General features: G+C 44.2%; 1 protein-coding gene across 1 annotated transcript; it reads right to left on the bottom strand.

Annotated features, from left to right (window-relative positions):
• Nucleotides 1-763: 763 nt before the first annotated feature.
• f7 (coagulation factor VII) lies at nucleotides 764-12,277 on the bottom strand (the record flags this gene model as incomplete). The annotated part of the gene is made up of 10 exons (XM_084051470.1): nucleotides 764-1,094; nucleotides 1,656-1,790; nucleotides 2,490-2,767; nucleotides 4,257-4,377; nucleotides 6,752-6,873; nucleotides 9,316-9,456; nucleotides 9,821-9,934; nucleotides 10,234-10,258; nucleotides 11,447-11,610; nucleotides 12,217-12,277. The coding sequence occupies 10 exons, from the start codon at nucleotides 12,275-12,277 to the stop codon at nucleotides 864-866; spliced, it is 1,392 nt and encodes a 463-aa protein (XP_083907596.1). The 3' UTR covers nucleotides 764-863.
• Between the last annotated feature and the right edge of the window lie 643 nt (nucleotides 12,278-12,920).

Raw genomic sequence — 12,920 nt, 5'->3', positions numbered from 1 at the left:
GCAGATCTACAAGCTCAAAACGTGCCGTGTCGCGTTTGAATTAGAACATCATACTTATGTTAACTTTATGAACTTAAATACAAACACATTGGACATAAGAAGGACTACTAGTCATTTAGCTACTAATATAGACTGAAGTAATTAAAGCGGGTCATGTTTGCATGTTTGGAATCATAACAGCTGAAATCAATAATATATCACTATTCTGATATTAACCTGTGGGCCACATTAAGTGAAGTTGGGGGCCGCATGTGGCCCCTGGGCCGTCAGCTGCCCATGTATGGTTTGGAGGGTGGAGGGTGGGAGCGGGGGGGGCATCTCAGAGTTTTGGGGAGTGCATTCCACAGGGTTGAGGCAGCAAAAGCAAAAGCTCTGTCGCCCCAGGTATACGATACTTAGTCTTGGGGACCTCAAGGAGGTTTGCGTCTGCAGAGGGAGGGAGCGGGATGGGCTGATGTCTCCAGAGGGAGGGAGCGGGAAGGGCTGATGTCTCCAGAGGGAGGGAGCGGGAAGGGCTGATGTCTCCAGAGGGAGGGAGCGGGAAGAGCTGATGTCTCCAGAGGGAGGGAGCGGGAAGGGCTGATGTCTCCAGAGGGAGGGAGCGGGAAGGGCTGATGACTCCAGAGGGAGGGAGTGGGAAGGGCTGATGACTCGCCAATATATTTGTCAAAAACTTTTGGTTGACAAAAACTTTTTTTATTTATTCTACACATTTTTACAACATTGGAAAACATAAGAATGTCCGTGTCATGTTTGGCCTACTTACAGCAACGATACAATTCAAATGTGAAGAACAAATAGACATTGTTAATTTCCATATTATATATTTTGTAACGCTACAGGGAGCTACCACAGGGATGTGGCTAGCTGGTCAGGTTGTTAAGCAGAGCCAGCGTGTCGTTGTGAGCGACCGGTTCCGTCTGGTTGTGTGGTTCCGCCACCGGTTCGGTTCTGTCGGGCGTCATCAGCGGTTCCGTTCTGTTGTGGATCCATTGTAAGTAGTTGGACACGCGGGTGTAGATGCCGTAGTTCCCCGGTCGCGCACAGCCTTTACCCCAGCTGACGATGCCGAGCAGGAACGTGGTCTTCTTGTACTGGAAGACAAGACATGACAAGATAAGACGTTATTCAAATATATATACTGTATATATATATATATATATTTTGCAATTCTTTATTTAGGAAGTGTGTACATCCTACCACATAGTTTCATCTTAATACTGAACATTACAGAGAAACCTTGGTAAAGGATGAACATCTTGAAAATATTATTTCTGTGCGCTCGCTTCCCACTGGAAACAAACCCAAACTCATTTAACAATAGCGTCCTCGGAGCCGACAAAACCATGGAAAGTTAGTAGCATTTTAACTTACTCTTTAATCATAGAAACAAGTGGGCTTATAACCAAAACCATCCATGTTCTCTGGGAGAAGTGGTGTTAGTGTTCCGTGTAGAAATATTGTTAGTGGGAATGAAAACATAGGCGCACCACCGGAAGTGGAGGGCTGAGGGCAGACCAAAACCCCGTTTCCAGTCAGCATAGGTCTAGTTAATCACCCCCCCCCCCCCCCCCCCCAGAGTTAAATGCAAAAGTGAAAAACGCTGGGGGCACTGCATTTCCTTTTTATTTGACGATGGGTTCCCAGATTGTTACCTGTGTTACTAGTGGACCCCCACTGTCTCCCTTACAGGAGTCTTGTCGTCCCTCTATGTATCCCGCACAGAACATGTTGTCGGTCAGAACCACACCGCTCTCCTCCACACACTCCTGGGTTCGGATCCTGGGAACCTGTACCAGCGGAGGAAGAAGAGTTATGAATAAAGTATGTTAGCTTGTAACAGTAGTAGTTTCGACATTGTGGTGTTACTTGTTTTTTCTTAAAGGGTAAGTGATATGTCTGATAGTACTCATTGCTATTGCTATTTAACACTTATGCATATTCAACACTTATCTATTTCCATTAAGATCGGGAACGCATCCGTGTCATTTTTAGATTTCTTTGGATGTTAAAAAATAGCAGACATACAAGCTCATAGCACGGTGTGCCGCGCTATGAGCTTGTAGATCTGCTGTGTTAAGCAAACATTTGTAACTCAAATCTTTGCTTCTGGGGGGTCCCTGGAGCTACATATTTTGAGATTTTGGCCAAGGTTTTGACCCGCAAATAAAGAAGATTTGCAAAATCAATTTTTCAAAAATAGCAGATCTACACGCTCATAGCGCGGCACTTGGTGCCCGCTATGAGCTTGTAGATCTGCTATTTTTGAATAGCCAAAGACATCTAAATATTACACAGACCCTTCCACTAAATACAAACATGTTACACCCAGTGGATGCTGCCCTCTCTTCATAAACTAGTGCAATTACCTGTAGTTGCGGCTTTGTGTTGCAATCAGTTGCAGATGTCTATGCCGTGCTCATAGACACATGCAGACACACAAACACACAAAGTCAGATGTAGAAGCGGCTGGTGTTTCGCTGGTTTACCTGCAGGCGTAGCAGAACGGGCGAGGTGGGTCCGTTCTCGCTGCGCCGGCCCCAGCCGCTCACCGTGTGGCGGCTGACCGCCCAGAGGTGGCGCTCGGCCAGCGGGCGCGTGGGCAGGCACACGGGCACGGCGTACGGCGTGTAGACGATGGGCGCGCTCAGACGCAGCAGGGCGATGTCGTTGTCGGCCGTGAGCGACACGTAGGCCTCGTGCATTATGATCTGTGACACCTGTATGCTCTGCTCTGTGCCCTCATCCACCCCTGTGTTATGTTCACCTGATAGATAGAGAGACATTAAGAATACATCAGAGAGAGAGAGACCTGTATGCTCTGCTCTGTGCCCTCATCCACCCCTGTGTTATGTTCACCTGATAGAGAGACATTATGAATACATCAGAGAGAGAGAGACACCTGTATGCTCTGCTCTGTGCCCTCATCCACCCCTGTGTTATGTTCACCTGATAGATAGAGAGACATTAAGAATACATCAGAGAGAGAGAGAGAGAGACCTGTATGCTCTGCTCTGTGCCCTCATCCACCCCTGTGTTATGTTCACCTAATAGATAGAGAGACATTAAGAATACATCAGAGAGAGAGAGAGAGACCTGGATGCTCTGCTCTGTGCCCTCATCCACCCCTGTGTTATGTTCACCTGATAGATAGAGAGACATTATGAATACATCAGAGAGAGAGAGAGAGACCTGGATGCTCTGCTCTGTGCCCTCATCCACCCCTGTGTTATGTTCACCTGATAGAGAGACATTATGAATACATCAGAGAGAGAGAGAGAGAGACCTGTATGCTCTGCTCTGTGCCCTCATCCACCCCTGTGTTATGTTCACCTGATAGATAGAGAGACATTATGAATACATCAGAGAGAGAGAGAGAGAGACCTGGATGCTCTGCTCTGTGCCCTCATCCACCCCTGTGTTATGTTCACCTGATAGATAGAGAGACATTATGAATACATCAGGGAGAGAGAGAGAGAGACCTGTATGCTCTGCTCTGTGCCCTCATCCACCCCTGTGTTATGTTCCCCTGATAGACAGACAGACAGAGAGACAGACAGACAGACAGACAGACAGACAGACAGACAGGTATATTTTAGTTTTCTAAGGCCCTGCTCTACTGCAGATGTTTGGACGGTGTCTAAGAGTTGCCTGTTAGCCTTAGCGATGCATCAGGAATGACTCTTTTCTTTGTTCTCCTGTAAAGACCACAAGGACCTTTTTGGTGTTATCCTTTTAGACAAAGTGTTTGACTGTACTCTATATGGTGTTTTTACATTTCTGTCTGATAAAATATTCAATTCAATTCTATACTCGTAACAGAGCTCATTCTGTTGGCGAAACCGTTTGCAAACGTATGGGAACGTTCAAATAAATTACTACTTTTTTAAAATTATTTTATTACACATTTTCCTTTTTTTTTATGTTTTATCATCATAGTTGGTAAATGTAAATTGTGACCTGACGGCCCTATTTAATAAAATAGGCTGAGCTTGCAGATCGGGTATTTTAAGTTTTTCTTAAAAGTTTATTAATTTATTTGATGGTTAAAATAATTTAAAAAAGTGTTTTACTCTTTATTTTTTACTTTAAAATATTTTCCAATAAAAAAAAAATGTGTACGGCCGATTAAACTCATGACCCATTGAAATTAGTCCCTGACCCACAAACGGGTCCCGGAACAGTGTTTGGGAAACACTTCTGTAGATGGACGGACGGACAGATGGATGTTCAGATGGATGTATGGTTGGATGTACCTGCCACCACCTTCAGGAAGTCAGTCCTGGTGTTCTCCATGCAGTGAGAGGCGGTGAGGACCCAGGTAGGATGGATGATGATTCCTCCACAGAACCCCTTGCCCTTGTACACCAAGAGAACCTAACACACACACACACACACACACACACACACACACACACACACACACACACACACACACACACACACACACACACACACACACACACACCAGGGGTCTTCAACGTTTTCAGGCCAAGGACCCCCTAGCCGAGAGAGAGATGAAGCAGGGACCCCCTACTCTATATTGTATACCATTTTGTTTCAGATTAAAGTTTTTTTTTTTACTTAGTCTGCTTTTTCTCCCCTCTACACCAAAAATAGCCGATCTACAAGCTCTCAACGCGAGGCGTTGAGAGCTTGTAGATCGGCTATTTTTGGCTAATGTTCCCCTCAGAAAAAGAATTCTAGGGTTCAAGGGGTTAAAAAAAACTAAATCCCATCACACAAAGATTTGGCGGACCCCCTGTAGTAGCTCTGAGGACCCTCTAGGGGTCCCGGACCCCCTGTTGAAGACCCCTGCACTAGACTTCAGTCTCCCTTCATGCTGACTCACTGATCAGTTGATGGATGTATTGAGCAGTTTTTCCAGATAGAAACATGACAGCATTAACAGACACACATGGAGGTCAGGCTGCTGTTCAATTCAAACAGAGATAAGGTCATGTTTATAGAGGGATGGGGGTCAGGGTTTCGGGGGTCAGGGGTCAGCATGGTTGTCAGAGCCCTTCATGAGGAACATACGTTACAATTTAACCCATTCAATCCGGGAACGCATTTTTCATCATTTTAGATCTCTTTGGCTATTCAAAATTAGCAGATCTCCAAGCTCATAGTGCGGCCAAACAGCTGCCGCGTTAAGTGTTGACTAAATATGCCATCTGACTGAATACGATTGACAATTTCATCAACAAATGTAAAACTAGAGGAAAACGTTAGGGAGGGACTGGTTGATAATAGATCCAGTAGAACTAATACAAGTCATTTTAATGCACACACAGGGTACTGGTTGATAATAGATCCAGTAGAACTAATACAAGTCATTTTAATGCAGATGGCTATGTTCGCCATTATATTCGCCATGCGACAAATCATAAAGCGGAATTAAATGTGAGGGGATTTTATGTGTGTGTACCTGCCAGGTCCTGATTTAAAGGGGCATGTTTGTTTTCCAGTTCAGGTTAGAAACTACAGCAATTAAAAACATGGCAGATTAGTAAGGTAAGGTCCTTCTGCACACCGCCTACATCAAGGACAGGAGCGTAGGAGCAGGCAGTCAATGCATGAGAAAAGTGAATCCCGTACACTGTCTACACTTTTTTTTCATTGAGGATACGTTTTGGTCGCAGTAAGCAACACAGCTCAGCTGCACCATAGACATTAATAATGAGTGTGTTAGATCATTGGTTCTCCAGGCGTACTTGAGGGGGTTCCAGGGGGTCCCCAGCTAAATGATGGACAGGAACCAAATGGATCCTTATGGGTCTGTAACTCTGAGAGTGTACAAATGGAACCAAATGGACCCTGACGGGTCCATTTGGTTCCATTTGTACACTCTCAGAGTTAAATTAACATTGATTTTACGATATGAATTGGGGTCCCAGAGATATAGATGGCATTAAATGGGGGTCCGTAGGCTAATACATGTCAAACTGGGGGTCATTGAAATTAAAATGGTTCAGAATCACTGCTAGAGCCATAAAAACCTTCTCTTATGAGGGGTCCCTGGCTTAACTTTTCAAATGGGGGTCCGCGGGCTAATAAGTGTCAATTTGGGGGTCCCTGGCATGAAAAAGTTTGAGAACCACTGGGTTGGATGAGTCTTAGTGTTAGATGTGCGGTGTGTCTAAAGCCAAGGGGCGTGGCCAATGTGCAAGCATGATAGACAGTATTGACACACCTAAAATCCCACAACACACACATTAGGAATTTGACGAGCTGCAGCTGTGTTTCTTACATGACTTTTGTTTTAACCTGCTGTAGTTTTTAACCAAACATGGAAAACAAAAACTACAAAAATCAGCCTATAGGGTTTCATGCACCTTTAAATGTGAGGCGATTGTATGTTTGTGAACCTAATATTGACCTGCTTGCTCCCACCCAGCTGAATTCTGCCCACAGAGGAGCAGTTAGGGGTTAAGTGTCTCGCTCAAGGACACTTTGACCGGTCATATTGGACACATTGCTGCAGGGACAACTGGGGACTCCTGCTCCCCAGACGGGCTCTCTAACCATTCAGCTATATGGGCGCCCGGCTATGCCAGGTACAGTTTTTTAGGTTTAAATGTGAGGTGGTTGTAGGTTTGTGTACCTGACAGGGACCCTGTCCTTTAGGGTTAGGACCCTGTCCTTTAGGGTTAGGACATTGTCCTTTAGGGTTAGGACATTGTCCTTCAGGGTTAGGACATTGTCCTTTAGGGTTAGGACATTGTCCTTTAGAACACTGAGGTCTTACCTGCCAGGGACATTCTCCTTTAGGACATTCTGTTCCTCCAACGATACGAGAACGAGGATCCACCTGTCCAGATTTATCTAGCCCCCCCTGGAGGACCGGAACCATGCCACACGCTATAGTCTCTGTGAACACACCACACAACACCATATGAACACATGCTACATGCTACATGCTATAGTCTCTGTGAACACACCACACAGCATTATATGAACACATGCTACATGCTACATGCTATAGTCTCTGTGAACACACCACACAACACCATATGAACACATGCTACATGCTATAGTCTCTGTGAACACACCACACAACACCATATGAACACATGCTACATGCTATAGTCTCTGTGAACGGGTGCATTTCGCCTTTCCGACATGTTGCCTTTCCGACGTTGACGAACCCTATACCTAACCCTAACCCTAACCGCACGCGGAAGCCACTAGTCGGAGTGGCGAGATGTCGGAATGGAAGGAGAACCCCTCTGTGAACACACCACACAACACCATATGAACACATGCTACATGCTATAGTCTCTGTGAACACACCACACAACACCATATGAACACATGCTACATGCTATAGTCTCTGTGAACGGGTGCAGTATGTTAGTCCGACAGCGCATTCCTCCGACAGCGCAGCGCTCCGACGTTTCCAATACTAAACCCGAACCAAACCCTAACCCTAACCCTAACCGCACGCGGATGCCACATAGTCGGAGAAAAGGTCTGTCGGATTAACGCATGCCTCCCTCTGTGAACACACCACACAACACCATATGAACACATGCTACATGCTATAGTCTCTGTGAACACACCACACAACACCATATGAACACATGCTACATGCTATAGTCTCTGTGAACACACCACACAGCATTATATGAACACATGCTACATGCTATAGTCTCTGTGAACACACCACACAGCATTATATGAACACATGCTACATGCTATAGTCTCTGTGAACACACCACACAACACCATATGAACACATGCTACATGCTATAGTCTCTGTGAACACACCACACAACACCATATGAACACATGCTACATGCTATAGTCTCTGTGAACACACCACACAGCATTATATGAACACATGCTACATGCTATAGTCTCTGTGAACACACAACACCATATGAACACAAACAGAATGCATCACAGTATAAATAAAAGGACCCCTAGCTGAGACAGAGATGAAGCAGGGACCCCTCCTCTATATTGTATGAAATTGAGTTTCAGATGAACTTTTTTTTTACTTGGTCTGCTCTTTTTTTTCTCCCTCTACACCAAACCTCTTTGCCAAAAAATAGCCGATCTACAAGCTCACAACGCCACGAGGCGTAGTGAGCTTGTAGATCTGCTATTTTTTGGCTAAAGTTCTCCTCAGAATAGCGGTGCTAGGGTTCAAGTGGTTAATGTAAAAAAAAAATAAAAAAATCATAACACACAAAGATTTGGTGGCCCCCCCCGTACTAACTCTGAGGACCTAGGGGTCACGGACACCCTGTTGAAGACGCCTGCAATAGAGAACCAAACCTATCCCCCTGAGTCACGGACCCAGTATTTCTTTATCCTATTGAAATGACCATAAGGTCATCTTAGATCGCGTCATGTAAGAACTGTGTTCTTACAAATGAGCATGTCCATTTCACTAAAATAAACAAATGAGCCTGGCCATTTCACTCACATGGATATGATGCATGAACTGTAGTGGTGTGAAAAATAATCCATTCATAGATGAATCGTGATGCGGACATGGACGATTATGAAACGATTATGACATTTTTATCATTTATTTTTTTATTTACTTTTATTTTAATCATATTGCTAATTGCACAGAGCAGCAGCCATATTTATATGTTGTTCAGTATATCTGACTGCTTGTATTGACTGATGAAAAAGTTGGGATATAAGTAATATAGAAAAGTGTGATGCATCGCGATGCATCGTCAAATCGAATCGAATTATACAAGGTTTATCATAATCGAATCGAATCGTTACCTGGTGAATCGTAATCGAATCGTGAGGGCAGTGCCAATGCCCACCTCTAATGAACTGATGGTGAAAAACGACTGATTTATCCAAAGAGTAAGTCAATACTTACTAAAATATAAATTAATAAAAATCTCCAAATACAGACGTTATTAAATGTAACACAATATCATAAATAACACAGAGTCACATAGCTAACAAAATCACCAGGCTGTTTTTTTATTTTTGGAACACAGTTCTTATATGACGCATTTATGATTGCCCTCTATATAAACACAATAAAATACAATAAAAACACAACATAAACTATATAGGCCAGGGGTCTTCAACAGGGGGTCCGGGACCCCTAGGGGGTCCTCAGAGTTACTACAGGGGGTCCGCCAAATATTTTTTCCTTAACTTCCTAGCATCCATATTCGGAAGAGAACTTTAGCCAAAAATAGCTGATCTACAAGCTCACAACGCCTCGCAGCGCGTTGGGCTGAAAACGTTGAAGACCCCTGATATAGGCTATATGTAAGTGGTTAAGCAGAAGTTTTCATCCTACGTCACAGACACATATGTCCGTCCTACCTCGCGGCGCACAGCTGCGTCCGTTCTGCTGCAGGAAGTAGCCGTCTGCACACGAGCAGTTGAGACTTCCTGCTTCCTCGTCACAGAAGTGTTCGCAGCCTCCGTTCTCCAGCACACAGGTGTCTGGAACAGCGTTGTACTCTGAACAACAACAACACTGGCTTATTAACACACAGGTGTGTGGAACAGCGTTGTACTCTGAACAACAACAACACTGGCTTATTAACACACAGGTGTGTGGAACAGCGTTGTACTCTGAACAACAACAACACTGGCTTATTAACACACAGGTGTGTGGAACAGCGTTGTACTCTGAACAACAACAACACTGGCTTATTAAAGGCAGTGTACAGTCACTTTTTTTTTCTTTTTTCTCCTCAGTAAATATATTTATATTTGTTGATGGGGTCAGGACAGAGGGGAGGGGTCAGGACAGAGATGGGGGAGGGGTCAGTACAGAGATGGGGGAGGAGTCACAGAGGTGGGGGACTCGGAGGGGTCTGACCTAGCTCACAGCTGCGTCCGCTGAACGTCGGCTGACACAGACACATGAAGGACTCTCCCTGGTTCACACACGTCCCCTGGTTCAAGCACGGGCCGGACGCACAGCTGTCTGGAACTACACACACACACACACGCACGCACGCACGCACACAGACACACACGTTTTATTAGTACAGTTGCCGCACCGTTTCAACCTTATAGGCCTTCAACAGGCAAATGATATGAAATGTTATGAGTATGACATCACAATTTAAATATGCATGTTACTGTATGTTTTTATTTCACAATAGAGCTCCACAAGCTCACAACCTGTTGCACTGTGACCCCCGTCATAACAGTAATAATGATTATAAAATAATGTATATACTGTAATAACATTGATGATGTGTGAAGGTGTGTTATGTTCCTACTTACGACTGTAAGTCCTCCAGAACTCGTCCTGTAATATGACACAGAGTAAACATTAGTCATGTTATCATCATGTTCTGATGGAGTAGATTCATATCTATCTGACATTATTTTGTCATTTCAATGTAAATAAGTCAAAAGGGCTTATTTATTTATACCTATTTCACAATCTGCTAGACCCCTGTGAGATGGAATGCTGGGGTGTAGCGCTACACCTACCATCAGTACTTACAACACCTACCATCAGTACTTACAACACCTACCATCAGTACTTACAACACCTACCATCAGTACTTACAACACCTACCATCAGCTCACAGTACTTACAACACCTACCATCAGTACTTACAATACCTACCATCAGTACTTACAACACCTACCATCAGTACTTACAACACCTACCATCAGCTCACAGTACTTACAACACCTACCATCAGTACTTACAACACCTACCATCAGTACTTACAACACCTACCATCAGCTCACAGTACTTACAACACCTACCATCAGTACTTACAATACCTACCATCAGTACTTACAACACCTACCATCAGTACTTACAACACCTACCATCAGCTCACAGTACTTACAACACCTACGGCTACCATCAGCTCACAGTACTTACAACACCTACAGCATCCAGTACTTAACGCACAACTCACTCATTACAATGTAATTGTAATGAGTGACCCTAAACCAACAGATTTTAACATTTTAATGTAAAATATGAAAGTATGCGTGTACCGTATGTATATTGGGGGATTGTATGTGGGTTGTGGAGTTATTCGTGGGGTGGGGTGGGTGGGTGGTACCGTGGGTTGAAGGGTAGTATATGGTGAATTGTGAATGTCGCAATTTGAAAGGAAATATTTATATTGTGTTGAGTCTGGCCTAGAGGATTGCATCATGTGCCAGAAATGTTTCAAAACATTTCAATAAAAAAATCATTAATGTATGAACACTGGATTAGACTGTTAGTTCAGTCAGTCAGCTAGTCAAATCTTTGTGTGATAGGAACCTTCTATTCTCTTTGTTTTGTTTTGTGCACACACTCATTACATTGTTAACGATGGTCTCAAAGTGGGTCCAGTTGGTTCATTGGTTGGTTAGCTGTCGTACCGTAGACTGTGTGTGTTCTGGCCTCTTCAGAGGGAGGAGTTAATTACTCTTAATTCATTAATTGTATTAATTGGTTAATTGCTTGTAGTGTGTGTCGTACCGTAGACTCAGTGTGCTCAAACACCTCCCTGGCCTCCTCATAGATGCATTTCTCCTCCAGACACTCTCTCTCCAGATCTCCTTTCTGGAGCTCCTCAAACCAGCCGGAGTTAAACCTCCTGTTTCTGACCAGGATGCTGTGGGCTTCATCTGGAGGGAGGAACACTACACACACACACACACACACACACACACACACACACACACACACACACACACACACACACACACACACACACACACACACACACACACACACACACACACACACACACACACACACACACACACACACACACACAAACACACACACACACACACACACACACACACACACACACACACACCTTTTTAACAGTCATCCTAACGTCTGAGTTATACCCAAAAATGACAGATCTACAAGCTCACAACGTGTCACGCTGTGACGTGTTGATCGTGAGCTTGTAGATCAGTAATGTTGGTGCGTGACATCGCTACATAACTACATTATAAAATCACCCACAAATCCAACCCCCCCCCCCCAACCCATAAACCTAACCTCCAAACTTCCAATCCAACCCCAACCTGTTCCCAATTGTAAGCACAACTCAATAAATACAAATACAAATATATATACTTTTAAACAACAAAATGTCTATTAGGAAATTTCTACTATACTTGTGGGGACATACACACACACGCACGCGCACGCACACGCACACGCGCACGCACACACACACACACACACACACACACACACACACACACACACACACACACACACAGTGTTACCTGAAGCAGTCAGACAGCAGTAGAGGTTGCAGAGCAGACAGAAGAAGATGATCAGATCCATGTTGGTCAGTGTTTGTGTGTGTGTGTGTGTGTGTTTGAGGGACATGAAATGCTGCCTCGGTGTGTGTGTGTGTGTGTGTGTGTGTGTGTGTGTGTGTGTGTGTGTGTGTGTGTGTGTGTGTGTGTGTGTGTGTGTGTGTGTGTGTGTGTGTGTGTGTGTGTGTGTGTGTCTCTCTGATGGTACAAAGTCTGATCTGTAATGACCTGTGGGTCTCTGACCCCGCACACATCAGCAGTCTAACCCACACGGCGGTGGAAATACTTGTTTCAACTTAACCCTCGAACACTAACGATGAAAACAGTCACACCATCACTAACGTACATATTTTTCATCAGAATATAGTAAAGTACAACAATACAAGGCAAACTGAGGTTCTCCTCTTCAATATTTCAACATGGAATTTCACAGAAAAACAGATATCATTGGGGGAACCTATAATAAAAAAAGTAAAATCTGTGAAAAATATTTTTAAAAAGAAAAGAAAAATGGAACTAGGAACTTTTCCTTTGGTCCACCCATTACTGGGACATGTGAGCCTTGTCCAGTGAAGACACAGTCTGATTGCATCAGCTGACCATTGTGGGAGTGGGAACTGCCCATAAGTCCGACATCCCATGATTACTCCGACTACGTGGCTTCCGCG

Source organism: Gymnoscopelus microlampas, assembly GCF_963454915.1.
Source record: "Gymnoscopelus microlampas genome assembly, chromosome: 24".
NCBI lineage: Eukaryota > Metazoa > Chordata > Actinopteri > Myctophiformes > Myctophidae > Gymnoscopelus > Gymnoscopelus microlampas.
Note: the sequence above shows the minus strand (reverse complement) of the source record. Positions and strands in the feature narration are given on the sequence as shown.